Source organism: Sceloporus undulatus, chromosome 4 (genome assembly GCF_019175285.1).
Source record: "Sceloporus undulatus isolate JIND9_A2432 ecotype Alabama chromosome 4, SceUnd_v1.1, whole genome shotgun sequence".
Classification (NCBI taxonomy): Eukaryota; Metazoa; Chordata; class Lepidosauria; order Squamata; family Phrynosomatidae; genus Sceloporus; species Sceloporus undulatus.
In genome coordinates, this window is record NC_056525.1 from 67,131,229 (window position 1) to 67,149,304 (window position 18,076).

The 18,076-nt window shown below is 40.6% G+C and overlaps 1 protein-coding gene and 1 long non-coding RNA gene across 2 annotated transcripts; one reads left to right on the forward strand and one right to left on the reverse strand.

The window, feature by feature from the left end:
* The first annotated feature begins 3,577 nt into the window (after positions 1-3,577).
* On the forward strand, positions 3,578-16,240 carry LOC121927772 (putative nuclease HARBI1). The gene is made up of 4 exons (XM_042461639.1): positions 3,578-4,321; positions 12,965-13,236; positions 14,659-14,889; positions 15,359-16,240. Exons 2-4 carry the CDS (start codon positions 13,030-13,032, stop codon positions 16,043-16,045), a joined length of 1,125 nt encoding a protein of 374 aa, XP_042317573.1. The 5' UTR covers positions 3,578-4,321; positions 12,965-13,029; the 3' UTR covers positions 16,046-16,240.
* On the reverse strand, positions 5,030-6,944 carry LOC121927774. Its single transcript, XR_006103335.1, has 2 exons — positions 6,214-6,944; positions 5,030-5,198 (listed from the first exon to the last, which is right to left on the reverse strand). It is a non-coding gene; the product is annotated as an uncharacterized LOC121927774 (long non-coding RNA).
* Positions 16,241-18,076: the final 1,836 nt, after the last annotated feature.

Here is an 18,076-nt window from a genome sequence, read left to right on the forward strand (position 1 = left end):
TGCCGGAATACTAACTATAAAAAAATGGAACCATCACCCTCTTAAAGCTAGGAAAGAAATCACATGTTCAACTGAATATAAGGGATTTTGGAAGACCTGGAAGGAACATGAAATGAACATTCTGATGAAATGTCTTACTTTATTTTGAGCCAAGCCCTTTTGAGCTGGGCCTGACTTCATCTTCATTGCTAACCTTTGCCCTTTGCCATCTCCCTTACCTCTCTCAACTTATTTGGTCAAACAAACTTTTTGCATATTGCTATCAAATACTCAAATAAAAAATACTAGATCTCCCCACCTCCCAGAACAATCCAAGTATTTTGAGTCCACTTACTTATTGGCCTAAACTGGAATGGATTCATGTGTATACAGTAACAATAACTGAAAGTGAAACTGAAAAATAGTGTTTCACTGAAATATAGATATTTAAACTTTTATTTAATGAAAGGAAGGCTGAGCATAAGAACTTGCAAAGAGTCATTCTAAATCAAACCAAAGGCCTATCTAGTCTAGCATTGTGCTTCTACAGTAGCCAACCAGACATCTCTGGAATGTTCACAGTTAAACAGAAATTAAATATCACTCTCCCACTTGTGTTTCTCATCAATGGTATAGCATCTCTGATACTGGAAGTAACATATAGCCATTGTGACTAGTATACATTGCAGTCAGGCCTTGTGCATTCAATTGGTTATAGCTACATTTCCTACTTTTGTATTGTTGAGGCTATCATACAATATTTTTATGCATCCAAATAGATTTCTATCATTTAAATGTGATTTAAGTATGATTTTAAAGCTGCTATTTGTTCTTGGCTTTGAAGAGGCTTTGAGCAGGATGACGTAGGGATGGGTGTGTGCACTGCAACGAAAATTCACATTCCAGTTGAGAAATGCGTACTTCTAAAATATCACATGCTACCCTGATCCTCCTTGCTACATGTTTAAATAAATAAATAAAACAATCAAATTGATACTGGATACACAGACTTATGTGAACATTCAAGTATGGCAACAACAGTTAATTATTCCCTCTTACTGGAAAGGACATTAAAAATACAATCTAGTTCCTGCTTCCATTGGAGATGGCAGAGGAACAAGGCAATCAAGGTTCAAAATGGTGTGTGTATAACAAAGATAAGCACCTGCTACAGTACCTTAATTCACAAAAACAAATACTGTATAGTTCTAAAAAAATTCTAGTCTATTTTTTAAATCCCCAAAGACAAATAAACAGAGAATGTGCCAAACCAAAACTAAATCAAAAACTTATACGAATAGCATACACTGAGAAAAGTAAGAGTCTGTCATTTGCTACACTCTGCTAGCAAGCTCTTAAACCCCAGGTTCTTGTACATGAATTGTTCACAAGGCTGCAAAGAAAAGGGGATGGTTCTACATTTTGCAAAGAGAGAGATTTATCTTTATCTTAACAGACAGTAAGCCCTTTTCTTGTGAGGACCCAGGAGCCCAAGTCCATCCTCTGTTCCCGAACCTTTGTATGTAGGGCAATGGAAAGCAAGGGACTCAGAAACATTTAGGAAAAGGCCTGATTATAGAGTTCCCCTGAGCAGTCTATCAGAGGAGTTCCCTCCTGAGCAGTCTATAAGAGAAATTTCCTAGAGCAATCTATTAAGACACTAGCTGAAGTTTCTGCACTGTTGGATCACCCAAAACTGGTTGTTTTGCATTCAACGTGTACATCTAGCAAGCCGTGCTAATGTTTCTATTTATTCCTCTGTATGATAAGGTAAAAATTAACACCATTTGGGGACCTTTGTTGATAATAAAACATTTACAAAGAAGCAGTTATAAATAAGAGGAGTATGTTACTCGTGAGGAAACAATATTCTTTTCTTATAAGCAATAGGGGCCTAAATTAAGGTTGACATAAAGAGGCCAAATTTAGAGCCACAAGGCACAGCTCCGAACTCCATTCCTTCTGTGTAAGTCAGGAGGGGATCTATTGTGTTATGGTTCATCAAAGCTTATACTTGTGGCAACTGGAGGAAGGAGCCATCCTTAACAAAGAGCAAGTCTTTAAAATAAGTCAAGGTGGGCACCCTGAGCAGGCATCCATTTTACTCTTTCCAGATAGCTCCATGATGCATCTGGATTTCTCCCCGCAAAGACCAAGTGATGACATCATCCTCCAAACCCTGAAGGAAACCAGAATCCACCTAACACTCAGAGAATAATTCTTTCCGCACCTCACAAGCCCCAAATCGTTGCCAGGTGAGCAAAAAGAAAAAGATAACAAATAATACATCACTATCAAAATAATAGACACAGAACAGCTTATAATTAGTTAACATTCAAAAAACACTAAGATGAAGATAATATGGCCATATTCGCCTCTTTCTTGAAGATACCGTATAAAATCTTACCAAATTATTCCCCCGAGTGTCTAATTATTATTCCCATGCTTGTCTATTACCTCAGCTTTGCCAATTGCATGTCTTCCAAAAGAGATGTTTCTTGCCACATCTTTCGACACTGCAAACCTATACTATTTTAGAAAGGGCTGCCATGTTGAATTGCAAGTCTGATATGATTCAACACTTTCCTCTCTCCAATGCTGGATGGCAACAATCCAAAAAATAAAATAAAAAATACTCCAAATCTACCCTTCCAATACCCAGAACAAGAATGTTTTCAGAATCAGGAAAAAAAATTGATCTATGCATGGGCAGAGGAAATGGATAACAAAATCCACAATCAAATTTGCTTGTTTTCTTTAAAAAGAAAATGGATGTTTTTGCATTACGAAACGCGGCTAGGTTGGAGCAGGGAAGCCAGGGTTTCGCCGTAGCAAGTGCCAGAACATTTGGACAAATAAAATGGCATTTTCAAACATTTTTAAAAGAGCTACATTTGATTTCGTACCAGAAAGAGATGTGCCATGAAGGGTTTTGTTGCTCAGCCGCTGGTTTTAATTCCGATTATCTGGACAATCATCAGGATTTTTTTCCCCGAGAAGGCCACTTTGAGTAATACAGCTTTTCCCCCCTCTCTTGCGTTCCCTTTTCCTTCTCATAGCAGCTCAGCGCCAAGAAATGGGCGGTGCCTGCATGCCAGGCTTCGTCCGAATGAGACGCCAAGGCCGACAAGAGGCTGGCACAAAGGGAAACTGGCAGGAATTCCAGCACTTAGAACCCTTGGGTAGTGTGCCCTGGGGATCATCGCCTTTTATTAACATGGTCTTTTAAAAAATACTTTTTTTTAATAAAGCCACATTGCACTGACTCTTCAGGAGCTAGTGCATGAAAACTTTCTCCGCTTTTTGTACAAAGAGACCTCCAAAGGACAAAACCACCACCACGACACCCCTTGCTTTCCCTCAATACAGATTAAAACAAATGGTTAATTTCTCCATCTCCCCACACTGTCAGCCCAGTAAAATAAATCTTGGGTCCTACTTTCCTGAACTTGAAATGCTGGAGGCAGCAGAGTTCTTTAATACAGGCAAAGAGATAGAGGTCGGAAGGGGGGGACCCAAACCCAAGCTAAAACCATCTTAGTTATGCAACAAGCTTTTTGCTTTTGTGATTGCTTCATCTGCTGTCTGAAGAATGGAGCTAAGGCAGAGGCAGGTGAGGCTTGTTAAAAGAAAAATAAAACAACCCACCAAGAGATAAGAGAGAAGAACAGACCCCCCCCCCTTCCTGTGCACATTTACCATTTTGTTTGTGCCAGCCTTAGCGAGAGAGACAGAGAGAAAGAAAATGGGCAGAGTGAATAGCTGCCTCGTTCGGAAATGGGCCTACAGCCACTTCCCACTTTGGAAGCCTCAGCAATCATTCTCTTGCTCGCTCTTTCTCTTCGCCTTCTCTGCCTGCCCACTCTGGCTTGGCTGCCAAGTCAGAGTTGGCACAGCTTCCCAGGCAGCACGGAACAAAGCCGTCTCCCATCCCTGAACAGGCAACTGACAGAAAGCAAAGTGACAGGCGCATCTTCTGCATGTTAATCCTGGCGGAGAAGAGATATTGACAAGAGAATTCACCCTGCCCAAAAAATTAAAATGAAATAAATTAATTTTAATTTTTTTTTCTTTTTTAAAAAAAGCCTCCATCAATTCTGTTTGAAAGAATCCTTAAAAAAAATACAGCTGGCTGAAATAAGGATTGGAAAGGGGGGGGGGGGAGAGAAGATAATTTACCCACCAGCACCCTGGCAAACAAGGCAGCTTTGCATCTGTTGTACCTGTTCCCGTTGCCTTCCTTTGCCTCTTGGAATCGTGACAAGAGAGAAAAGTCGCCTCTGGTGGGTTGCTCAAAGCTGCGGGTCTGCAGCCCAGTGCAGGAAGTTGGCACCGATCCCAGGTAGGACTTTACTCCCACATTTCTACCCTCCACTTCCTCCTCTCGCTCCTTCCCCTCCCTTTCTTCTTCTTCTTCTCCACCCACCCACCATCTCCCTTGGTAAATCTCCCCCTGCTCTCCCTCAAGCCTGTTCTTAACTTACCTCTTTCCACTGCACCACTCTATGTAGCTATCTATGAATGTATGCGTGTCTGTGTCTGTGTGGGCACATTATGGATCAATCTGATGCATTAAGCACCCTCTAGAATTCCAGCTAAGAAGCACAAACACCCTCAAAGGGTGACCCTGGCAGCAACAGCTTCCTGCCTGCACTGGCTCCTCTAAATGCCTGTTTCAACACATGGGTTGGGTAGTGGTTGGGTTAATTTTCTTTTTCACGCTGCCAAGGAGACTGGACAGAACACAAGGGAGAAGAGAAGGGGGGAAAATACACTGAACTCTGTACAGGGCAATGAAAGGAAAATGTTGAGCTTCTTGAAACTCCCAAATCCATTCCCTCCCTCTCTCCCCCTCCTTCTCTTTTAATACTGCCCAGCTTCTGAATTGTTTGAGCCCACAATTGGGAGGGAATGTACAGTAGAGGCAGCCTCTGACTGGCAAAGAGCCTTGCTAGAGAAAGCGCAAGGGGGGGGGGGAGAGGAGAGATGGAAAGAGAGAGAGAGAGAGTTCTTACAATCAAACAGCAAGAAGAGCAAAGAGAAATTAACATCCAATTAGTGCCGTGTTTAACGAAGGAGACAGAGACAGCCGTTGTTTTGTTGCCCTGTTCTTTTTTTCCCGGCTCCGACAGGCAGTGTGAAAGGCACCCCCAGATTATGGTGACGTCATTTTTCCTCTCTCTCTTCCCAAGTTTCACAGAGGTTGGTCATCAAGTTAGCTGGAAAAGTTAAATCACATTTACGGTTGAGTGTCAACAATAATAGCAGTAATGATAGTATTAGCAACAGTAGAAGGGTTCTCCCTTTTCTGCAAAATCATCCGAAAATTCAAAAAGAAGCATATTTTGAAAATAGGTTCTCTCTCGCTTTCTCTTTCTCTCTCGTTCTTTCTCTCTGTGCTTCCCCATGTGTGCCTTTGCTTGTTTTCCTGCTCACTCAGCTTGTAAAAGTTTGAGCTGTGTGACACTCCACCCGGCCTCCTTTGGCAGCGTGACAAGAACTGCTTTGGTGTATCAAAGAGAACAGGCAGCTTTTAAGGAAGAAACTCAATTCAGAGAGATTAAAGAATTATAATGTTTTAATCAAGGGAGAGCAAGAGGATGAGGGGGAGGCTTTTCCTTTACATCTGGATCAACATAAGTGGCCCTCTAAAGGCTGCTACAGCAATTTAGAATTAAAAGGGGTGGTGGCAGCAATGGCGGAGGGGGGAGAGGAGACAGATGAAGCCAGAAGCAGGGATCCGGCTTTAACATCCTTCCCCCTCCCACAACATGAACTTCCTGGGCTGCTGCATGAAGGAGATGGAGAGACGCCATGATGGCAAAGGCCTTTGTATGCTGCAGGATCCTACAACGCGCTTAAAAATACGAATGGGCTTTTTAGCCCCAGGGAGAGATTGTTTCTGGCAACATTTCAAACTCTTACCCATCACGGTCACGTCCTGTTGCAGCCAGTGAGGAGAAACTCAGCTGCTTCCTTAAAAAAAAATCTTTAATATTGCAACACCATGTTCTTTCCTACCCAGCAGACTCTCATTTCTATTAATAAAAGGTGGGGGGGGCATGTGTATACCAAGGTGCATTTTACATCCTGCAACAAAACTCAAAATTCCCCTTTCTGCCTTTTCTTTCTTTCTTACTTTTTAGTCTCTTGAATCTTATCCAAACAGCTTAGGATGGATTTTTTCCACAGCCAGGAAGAAAGTACTTAAGCCAAGTAGTAAAGTGAACTCACTTCATCCAAATGGTGTCCTTCCAAGGCTTGAGTAATGGCTGCCATTTGTGGTCCATAATCCCAAGCAAAGCCCTCTACAGGCAAAATCAGATATTTCAGGTTAAACAGGCCCTACTTCAACTGTCTTATAAAATAAGGTTTCTTTTACTCTCTGCTTACTGAATTGGGATCCTTTGAATTGTAAACCATCTTGGGTACATTGGGTACCCCTATATTTATAAACAAATGGGAACAATAAACTGCCATCTATAACACATGCAGTGTCTTTATCTTTCGCTAGGGCAACCACCAATGCTAATTGTCCCCTATGTTTTCTGTCATTTCTATTGTGATTTTTCATGGCAAATTTCATTGAGATGAAATTCCACAAGCCTCAGCGTTGCAAGGCACAACGGTACCCATGCCAAAATGGTCAGAAGTTGAATTGACCAACTGGCAATTTATTCTTTTCTGCAATGTCAGGTTTCACTTTGTACCTCATCAATGAGTTACACAGAGACAGAGCATGAGTTTGTAACACCTCTGCCTGACAGATAGGTTGCTATATTTGAAAAGGAGGGAGGCTGAGGGAATGAGGTGCTAATGAATACTAATTAACACTTCAAGTTTTTTTATATCAGTTTTGAGCAAACGAAAGCAAGGGGAAAACAAGGCTGCGGGGATTAAGAGATGTTAGTAGCCATTGCACACATATTCATAAATACATATATAAAAATGTATTCATTCAGCATATATTTAAATATATATTTCATAGATAGATAGATAGCATAACATCATCATCACCATTATTATTATTATGGTTATTATTATTCTGCTTTTCTCCCAAGACTAGGACTCAGGGTGGCTTACAACATTAAAAAACACCATACAGTTAAAAATATACAAAAATGATACGTTAAAATAGCATTAAATTACAGTACTACAATAATTAAACCAAATTCAATGCTAAAATATCAAATACTTTAAAAAGATAAAAAATGCTTAAAATACATTAAAACAATATAGTACCCCAGATTATTCTTTAAATTGCATGGCCTTTGTCAAATAATTTTAAATCATTCCTGGAAATGTTCTTGGAAAAATTCCTGAAGATATTTTCATCATTACTACTACTACTACTACAGGAGTATCCCTTATACAGAAATCCAAAATACTCTAAAATCCAGTGAGATAGTGACACTTTCTGATGAGTAAGTGTACACAAACTTGGGTTCATCCACAAAATTATTTAAAATATTGTGTATTTTAACATTACCTTCAAGCTATGTGCACAAGGTGTACACAAAATATAAACAAATTTCATGTTTAGACTTGGAGCCCATGCCCAATATATCCCATTATGTATATGCAGATATTCGGGGGGGGGGACTGAAATCCAAAACATTTCTGGTCCCAAGCAATTTGGAAAAGGGAGACTCAAACAGTATATAAATTTATCATATAAATTATATTATATAATTTACTAAATAAAATTGTTATATAAATCATTCATCCATTGAGCATACAGTGGTACCTCGGGATACGAAATACCCAGGTTACGAAATTTTCGGGATATGAAAAAATCCCATAGGGAATCATTGTTCTGGGTTACGAATGTTTTTTCGGGTTACGAAAAAACTTTTGGTGCTTTTTTCGGCTTTTTCGCACGGAATCGCGGCTTTTCCCCATTAGCGCCTATGGCAATTCGGCTTACGAAGGCTTTTCGGGTTACGAAAGCGGCCGCGGAACGAATTACTTTCGTAACCCGAGGCACCACTGTATTTAGATGTGTCTCCTGTTTTCTGCTGGTTATATTAAGTGCACCTCAGTTTATAGTGTTTTTCTATGCCACTTCAAGTCATCCCATTTTGGGATGCCTCCATTCTTTTCTTAAAGAAAAGAGGTTTTTCCCATTTATGATGTTACAGGCATTTGCAACACAAACAATTTAAGATGTATAGTTTTTTGTGGTTTTTTTCGGGCTTTGTGGCCATGTTCAAGAAGAGTTTATTTCTGACGTTTTGCCAGCATCTGTGGCTGGCATCTTCAGAGAATACTGGCATAGAAGAGAGTTTATTTAGAATGTTTATACCCAGGGTGACCAGGACGTCCTTCTTTTTTCCAGGACATGCATGGCCTACATTTCAACCTTCTGTCCAGGAGGAAATGCAAAACGTCCTCCATTTAGAGCATGACTAAGAAGCGTGGGTCATTCTCTGAAGATGCCAGTCACAGATGCTGGCGAAACGTCAGGAATAAACTCTTCTAGAACATGGCCACATATCCCAAAAAACCCACCAAAAAAAAAACAACTATGGATGCCAGCCATAAAAGCCTTCGACTTCACAACTTAAGATGTAGCTTTTTATACTGATGCAATGAAGAACAGCAAACAACACTTTGAAAAGATGTCCAACCTATTGGCATCATCTTAACAGAGTCACTGTCTCTTCCATTTAATTGTTGCCCACAGAAAGCTGGGCTATATGCTGCAATAACAATAGAAGGGAAAGTCTATTTTTTAACAAATGTATTTTCTATCCTCTTTGCCACGAATAGGGCTTGTTTTAGATACCTGTGTTCCTTCTCATTCCAGTCTTGGGCCTTTTCATTACTTTTCATTTTCATGGGGGAGGGGAGGAATCACCACTGTCACCCTCTCTAGCAGATACCATTACTGACCTTTGGGAGGAAAATTGGTTAAAAAGTGTTTTTATTTCTTGTAATTTTGAATGATTACTAGTTGAGAGTGGGGGATCCTAAGGTTATGGAGAATGGGAATGCCGTTTTTTGAGCTGCTGGAGAGTTAGGAGAACATGAGGGGATCTATTGAATTTCCTCTCCTTCCTCTCAGTGCTTTAGCACTTTCAATCTAATTAAACCCACTGTCCTCTTTCTACAGCATGATAGTCTATTTTGTGTGTGGGGGGGGAGATTGATATGAACTCCAATAGTGTCTATACTAATTATTCACAACAAATTGTGAACAAATCCAACTTGCATCTAAGGATAGAAAGAAAGCTTACAAATCTTACACCTTGACCAGAAAGTATATCTTTGCACAAGATAACGCATCTAGAAACAACTTACAACAACCTTTGTGTCATACACAAGAGCAGGGGGGGGGGGAAGCAGACTACGGTGATATACATTTTGAAAAGAGATTATAAAAACCAACTTGGAGATTTGCTGGAAAGTCTGATCAGTCAGTATGCACTATTAAAAAATGTTAAGGAATGTATACAATATTGTTCAAATAAAATATGAGAAGCTAGTTTTTATTACAATGGCAATAACAAAGAACATCTACTGTATGTATCAGAATAAAAAGTGTTAGAGCAGTCTTCCTCCATTAAATATCCTTCAAATCTGTTATATTCCAACTTTTATCATCCCTAGCCATAAGAACTAGTGGTGATTCTATCTGGATATGATAGGAGTTTTTGTCTGACATAGGGCATGGTTGGACCAGGGAATAGACCCCATGGAACACACAAGGTCTTGTTTTAAGTAAACATATATAGGACCTAGATTGCAGATGATCTCCTTCTTGCCCCTGGCAGATTTCCCATTGGTCTGGACTGCCAATTATGACCAACTTTTAAATTTCTTTCTCAAAGGAAATCAGCTCCTATTAAAAGCAAGTGACATTGCCAACAGCTTAGCAGGCTGTCTGTTGCTTTCATTCCAAAACCATCCATGCTCTTTGAGCTGCTCAGTGGAAATGTGAGGTCTGGCCCCACCCTCCCCCTCCATCTGGGATCTGCTGTCTTCTTGTCTACGTGCTGCCTGTTCTGGCACAGTACAACAGAAGCAGAGAAAAGCAAACATTCCTATCGCTCAGGGCCAAGGGCGTGCTCCAAGGCCTCAAGAATGGCTCCTCTGTTTAGCACAGGGCAGTGCGTCATCCTCAATCATGTCCCACGTATTCCTTCAGCACTCAACAGGCGCCCTAGCTTAGTGCACAGGTAACAGACCGGCTCAAGCACACTGAATTGGAGCTATTTCAGTAGAAGTTCCAAAAGGTTCTTTTACCCCATTTGTTCCGAACGTGGCTTTAAAATAAACACATGCAGGAAAACCGGTGCTAGAGCTGAATCTTGTTTTCTTCCCGAAATTCTCCTCTGTCAGTTCACATGTGCTGGGTCTTCTCTTGCTGTCCAACACTTTACCAGATATCTGAGTTCTGCATTTGATTTCAAAACTTTGAGAATCGCAGACCAATGGTAGCTAGAGTTTGATCAGTGGGAGCTGCAAGATGTTGCATTGTGAAATATTCCTATACAGTGTTCAATCCAGTTTCCGTGTTCCATACCTTTCACATTACTTTTCCTCAGAAGACAGAAGTGTTCTGTAGCCATTTACATGTTCAGCCCCTGGTTTGTGTATTTTCTCCTTAAGATCTGGATGTGTGCTTGCATCCACATGCATGTGGACACACACACAAATTTGCAAATGTTGGGATTTCCCCAAACCTGCAAATCCTTTCACTTCTGAGTGCATGGTGCTGTTTTGGCTACATAGGCCGCATCTGCACTGCAGTAATAATGCAGTTTGACACTGCTTTAACTAGCATGGCTCCATGGTATGAAATTCTAAGATTTGTAGTTTGTAGAGCTCTCTGGCAGAAAAAAAAAGGCTACCTATCTCACAGAATGACAAATCCCAGCATTCCATAGCATTAAGCCATGGCAATTAAAGCAGTGTCAGACCGCACTGCAGATGCAGCCATAATGACAGATATTCAGTGAATTTTGCGATTAATTTATATCATAGCATTTGAAAACTATTATAGGAATCTGAAATAAGGAAAGCAGTTTAAGAAAAAAAATAACAATATATTCAACAGCAGACGTTTGAAAGCACTTACTCCTGTTTTATTGATTTCTCAGAATCGCACTAGCATTCTCATCCCACCCCATTTCAGTGTTAGCTTGTGGGACCTTTTCATCCTGTAAAAAAAACCCAGAGTGGATTTTCTATCCCTGCTCTCCAGTAATCGCACTGTTGTCCATATCGGATGCCTGCATTATTTAAAAAATGCAATTTTGGCAGTTGTGGGGGTCACTTTCATCTTTCCCTAGACCTCAGTGGACCACACCAGTTCATTTTTCAAAGCCCTGATCTCATGCTGAAGAATTTGTGTTCTCAAAACGTAGGAGAAGGAGAGAATTGGCCACTTAAAAGCTATTTGGCCTCCCAACTCCTGTTTTAGGTCACAGACAACCTTAAAAACAATAATCCAGAAGCAATTAACAACAACAACAATAATACGGCTATTTTTCATCTAAAATAGCCCAGAGAGGGAAATAGCTTTAAATGAGCAATTGTGCTCCCTGGAGGTTTTCAAGGTTGTGACTAGTAATCTTTTTACCAAAACATTTTTGAGGTGCATCTGTAGGCTGTAAGCCACACTTGCTTCATGCCTAGACTACAATAGGTTTATGCACATCTCCCAATGTACAGTTTTGCATTTTTTTCCTGTGAAAACTCATAGCCAACCTTACAAAGGTACAGATTTCCTAGGCAAAATGTTCTTTGCCAGTCTCAGGAGGAGTGAAATTGATCTTCTTGAGAAATGTGAACCCAATGAATTTATTTTCATCCCAGTTTGGCAGCTCTAGTTCCAAAGCTACAGAACAAAAACAGTTTTAGCATCTCAACCACCCAGAGCCATTGTATATTATCTGAAAGTTAAAAGCTCAGCCTGACACTCCAGTCCCATAGGTTCAGTCATTTGCAGCATTGCAGCCAATGATGAATTGTGTCAAAGACGCCAAACACAATTGCTTTTACATTAAGAGACTGTTTGATCAGGGATTGTCTTCTGTTTGTCCCCTTTCTGCACTACACTTACAGCTTGTAAAGGTATTTCGCATCTGATTGTTTGTGACAATGATAGCTAACGGTAAAAGCTTCTGTATTCACACTGCCATAAATAAACAAACCACAACACAAGGAGAAGCCAGTACCTGAATTTTTTCAATAAGCATTTTCACATTTTAAGTAACAACTTTTCAATGTCACATTCAGATCTTAAAAGTCAAAACTTGAAATCTGAAAAAAGTTCAAATATATCCACATACACTCTCAAAAAACATCAATCTTCCTCTATTTTTTTGTTTGATTCTGGAAATTATGATGACTGCTTGCTGTTTGTTTGAAATATATCTTCAGCAGCCTTTCCATAGTGGGTTGATGGGAAGCTGTCACTGGGAGAAATATTAAATGCTGATAAGCTTATCAACATGAAAGTACTATTAATGGGTTATCAAAAGCCATTAACGGGATTTTGACAAGATGGATGCCTTGGATAGTTAAATGAGCGAGACAGCCAATCCATTCTTTTTGTGAGCTATTAACACACCTCTTCCACTGCAGCTTAGTGCCTGAACAGTCAGGCCAAAATAAAGCTGCTTCGGGCCACTTTGGAGGTATGCTGTTTAAATGACACATGCATCTAAAGAGGCTCAAAACTGTGCCAAAGCTGCGCTCCAGTCCTTAGAACTGGAGTATGGCTTTGGTGTGGCCTGAAGCAGCTTTATTTTGGCCTGTCTATTCAGGCCCTTAATTATCAACTTGAAAATTAAAAGAATGGCATTCCTAAGCTCCTGGAGTGGAAATCATCTAGAATCTAGAAGCCACACTTCCTTAAGCTTGGGTGCTTGTTAACAAAGAACATCAAGCCATTACAAACACAGCCAAAGTTCTGAAGAATAACCCTCCGTAGCTGCAGCTTCTTGCAAAACAGCATTTCTTATTATGCTTGTAGGAGTGGGAAGGGACAGAAAGAAAGGGACAGAAGGAGAAGCCATTTGCTGTTTGAGAAGACATGCTATGCACTCAAAGACAAAGACAGAAGTGGCTGCCACAACCAGATATAAAACAGGAAGGAAGCAGACACAGAAGGGAAGGAGAGAGACTTTCCCTGGGGCTGGACTATGGAAGTCCACTCACATGGATGGGAAAAGAGGCAGAAAATTATATGCCAAAAATATTAAGCTATACAAGTTACACCGGGCAGAGTTTGCTACTGGAAAATGGGTGAGTGAGAGAAATACTCTCTGTTTAGCCTCTCTTGGTTAATGTAGATTTTTTAAAAACAAAACAATGAGCAATTTTGTTTATAACCTTTTCCTGGTAGCATTCAGAACAGAGCCACTTCACATTACAAAATATGAGACAACTGGCATGTTATCACTAGGAGTTAAAGCTAACTGATCCTGTCCTCTTGCAGCAAATCTGATGTACTATTTTAATGTTTCAGCCCTTCAAAGCCGAAACAGCCTCCACTTGTCTCTCAACATTATAAGCTGGCTTTTTACAAAGAGTCTGTGTAGTGATGTTCCAATCTTAGCTTGGGCAGTTTTCCATGTCCTTGGTTGTGTGCTGTATAACAGGAGTTTGGGACCAGATTACCAGAAACAACATTGTGATGGAAAACCCCTTCCAGCTACTTCTCTTATTATTTAATGCTGGGTTCCTGATACCTATCTTATTCCTTCTCAATCCTTTCACTAAAGGGTACTCTAGGTAGCTCCAAACCTAAGATAAGCATGCATATTTTTAAGGTTTCATGATTGTTAAGAGACTCAGACATTTCCCAAAATGAAACAACTCAAGGAGAAGTTGAGTAATGAGCAACACATTCTTTATTTAAAAGGGCTCTTTATAACAGCAGGCCTGAAGATCAGTCATGACTTTGGGGGCATTCCCACTTAAGTTTTAAATCGCTATAGAATAAACCGCTTGTATTTAATCCGTTTTAAAATACCACGCTATTTACCCCGCTTTCCGAATCGCTGTATTTTTCGTTCCCATTTATCACTATAAATCGATTTTAATGTCGCTGATCGTCCCCATTTAAGACATAAATCGGTGTATAATATAGGATTTAAACCGGTTTCGTGGTTGTCAATCAAATGACGTAGTAGTGACGTAGTTTTTAACCGGGGTAATTTAAATCGATGTAAGTCTCCAGTCGTTCCCATTTGTCCGTCCGTTAGCATTTCCCCTTGTGTTTTGCGCCTTTTTTTTTTGAAAGGACCAATCAGGATGCGATTTTCTGAAACGTCAAAAGCTTTTGAGCCTTAGAAGTTCTCCCGCTTCGCTCCGCTGTTCTCCTCCTTCACACAGCCATGGAGCCTCTAGGCGAGTTTCATAATTTTTTCTCTCTGATTTGCTTGCTTTTGCATCACTTGATGGAGCAACGGGAAATAATCATGTCCACATTTGAAAATGGAGAACATGATGATGATATGCTTGAACATCTTGAAGATCTTAATGGCATGCTTCGTTTCTACTATCATAATTCCCAATTGAGCATTCAGCCCATGGCTAGAAGGTGGTGGATTTACCCCAAATCTGATGTTCACTGGAATGTTTTTGCCAGAACTGTCTGGTCTGATGAGATGTGGAAACGGACTTTCAGAATGCCTCGCGCGATTTTTTAATATGCTTGTTAAGGAGCTGCGTCCTCATCTTACCCGGAGAGACACAAGGCTACGTAAGGCAGTCCCTGTGGAAAAGCAAATTGCCATGGCCGTCATGTACCTTGCCCATAAAGGATCTTATGCAACAGTAGCTACATTTTTTGGAGTGGGCAAGTCTACTGCTTACAGGGCAATAATTCATGTCTTCCTTTGCATGGAGACACATCTATTCCGTAGAGCTGTCTACCTTGGAGACCACAGAAAGGTTTTGTATTTATTTTACCTCTTTGATTTTTGTAGGCTGTTTCCAGATATTACTTTTTTTATTTGTTACTTCCATTGCAATTGGAGAGAGAGAGAGAGAGAGAGAGAGAGAGAGAGATACATGCAAGGAAAGAAAGATGGATTGAGAGAGAAAGAGAGAGATAGCTGTCTGGCTGGCTGGATGGCTGGCTGGATGGATGGATAGCAGGATAAACTAAAAGGTATGGACCTAACTTTCTACAGGTGCAGGTTAACTCAGTGTGAGGTAATTATGAAAGAGGAAAATAGGAGGGATAGAAGCCATCCTTCCTTCTTCACAAGCATCATTGAAAGCGAAGACAAATAGGAAGGGAAATTACCCCTTCCTCACATTTTGCTTTGGAGCTTGGAATGTATCACCGCATTCATCTACTTTGTAACTGTTCAACGGTAACCGACTGACACAATGTTTTCTAATGTTTCACCCCTAGGTAATGGCTGGTTTTGAGCGGCTAGGATTTCCACAGGTGGTTGGGGCGATAGACGGCTGTCATATTCCTATAATTGCACCTGCTCATGAGGGCGTGCAGTACATCAATCGGAAGCAAACGCACTCCATGATTCTGCAGGTGACATGTGACCATAACGGAATTTTTTTGGACCTTTTCACCGGGTTCGCTGGGTCCAATCACGATACGTTCCTCCTGAAAGAATCCCCCATTTATCACGCACTGAAGGCTGGAATTTATGTACCCAGGCGTCCGACTGTGACTATTGCTGGAAAACGAGTTGGCCCAATTCTGCTTGGAGACGGTGGTTACCCGATAAAACCTTTCTTGCTGATCCCTTTCAAGGTGGGACACAGCAAAAGGGAGGGGGTGTACAACAGAAGACTATCAAAAGCACGTTGTATCGTGGAGAGAAGCTTTGGGAGATTGAAGTCGAGATTTCGTGCCCTGCAGTGCGGGCTCGATCTCACAGTGGATAACTTACCATCAGCAATTCTTGCTGGTGGCATTCTCCACAACATTATTGAAACCAATGGGGAGGTTCTAAATGGGAGGAACACTTCTCCAGAGACATTTGTTATAGACCCACGACGTTACATCAGTGATGATGATGAGAGGAAATTGGGGGAGGGAATAAGAGATACCTTTGTGACATATTTTAATTCATAAATTTTATACAGTACTTAAGAAATGGCTATGAAATACTGTCGTGGCTGGAATATGCGTCAATGAAAAGTGTTTGTATATACTGTATATCAATAAATCATTACATCGAATGTCAATTTTTTTGTATGAGTTCATCGTTATTCAACATTTCAATACACCTGCAATAGTTCCTCTTCTCTGGGAAGACACTGATTTTTTACATTCCATTACCACTCTGTGCAATGTTCAGCCATGTCTGTCTGGTGGAACAACAAACTTCAACTCCAATCAGTCATGTCTAGGGAGGGAAGCTTTAAATCCAGAGTAATAATTGGGATGTATTACGAGAAAGGGGGCTCAGAGTAATTTTGATTTATTATTAATTTTTAAATTCCCCTTTACCGTTAGACAAAAGGAGGTTCAAGCCTTTACCTCGAACAGTTACCTTGAAGAGGGGAAGAGGGGGGTGCATGGGCCGCTCCAATTATTTGCCATTGTCAAAGGCTATTCAGGTTCATTTACATAACAAGCCAGGAAGACAACATTTCTGGCATTTAGCCTTCTGGGGGGGGCTCCTCCTCTGGTCTCTGGATTGCAACCAGCATGTGGAGGGGGCAGGGAAGACATACAGCATTCCTAATACATCGAAATATTAATATAAGGAAAAAGCGCCCACACTTCCATGTTCTTGCTAGGATGCATTGAGAGTCAAATAGTAATAATAATAATATGTATAGAAATAAACACCAAATCTGCTCCACACATTTACCAGGAAAACCCCTTGCTGATATTGCCATTGGGTTGCCATGAGCAAGAACCATATGGCAAATAGCATCGGTAATGGCACACTGGGATTTGTTGTTTTGGAAGAAAGCAAAGTACCAATCTATGCCAGCAACACACAACAAACTACTGTGCAATTCGAGCAACTCGTCATTTCATCACATTATGACATTATGGCAACTTCTATGAAAGGAAAATGGCATTGCTGAGGGATGAATTGGCTGCCCTGCACCTTTCCTGTAGGCTGTGATAATGTGACCTGTTTTTTTTTTAACCTATTCCCTCTCACAGTTAACACAAGACTACCCTCGTAAAAAACATCTCTGAGTGTTTCCTAGGCATTACCTTTGAATCTAAGGCAGTGTGACGGTGTGTGTGTGTGTGTGTGTGTGTATTTTTGTTTGTGTGTGTGTGTGTGTTTGTAGGATGGTGGGTTTAAATCTGAGCACTATTGGGATGGATTTTGAGAAGGGGGCCACAGACTAAGTACAAACTATTTAAATGGCAAATATCACATGGAGTTTTTTTTAAAAAACCATTACCTCTCCCCCTTAACCCAAGGCTACTTTCTTAAAAAACATCCCTTGGCTACACCAGGATGTAGGTAACTGATGGGGAGGTACATACCTTCCTTCATATTGTTTTAATGGCAACTTATCTTTTCCTTTGTCATTCGATTCATTTCCTGAGCCAAATGCAGAATACAAACAAGCCTCGACTTCCCTTCCCCCATTTCTGCCAAATGCTGTGTAAAATCAAGCCATTTCACATAATTGCACTCTTCAGTTAACATTGATTATCTTATACTCTCAGGTTTATTCTGTGACAATGTGGCTATGTGTTTTGTGATAGCGGACAAAAATAATTTCTAAAGAGATGACTCAGTGGCAGATGAACCCCACTACTTAAAAAAATTTTCCCTATGGTCTATGTGGCCCGCCAATTTTACCATACTGTCTCCTCTTGGGCGGAGACAGTGTGACTTAGCGATGTTTGTGTGTGTGTGAGAGAGTGTGTGTGTGTGTATGTGTGTGAGTGTGTGTGTGTGTTCCTCCTAATTTTATAACTTTTATGAAAGGATGGAGGGGGCAGGGAAGGAAAAAAGTAAGCAATGTGCTGTGAAAGGAAGGGTACATTTACCCTAATATCATAAACTTCCTAGGATGCATTTCCATGCTGCAACAACAATATTAATACACATATGTTCAGAGACCTCGCAGCATTTCGAACCATTTGTACACGTACACATCTACTTCCCAAGATGCATTGACA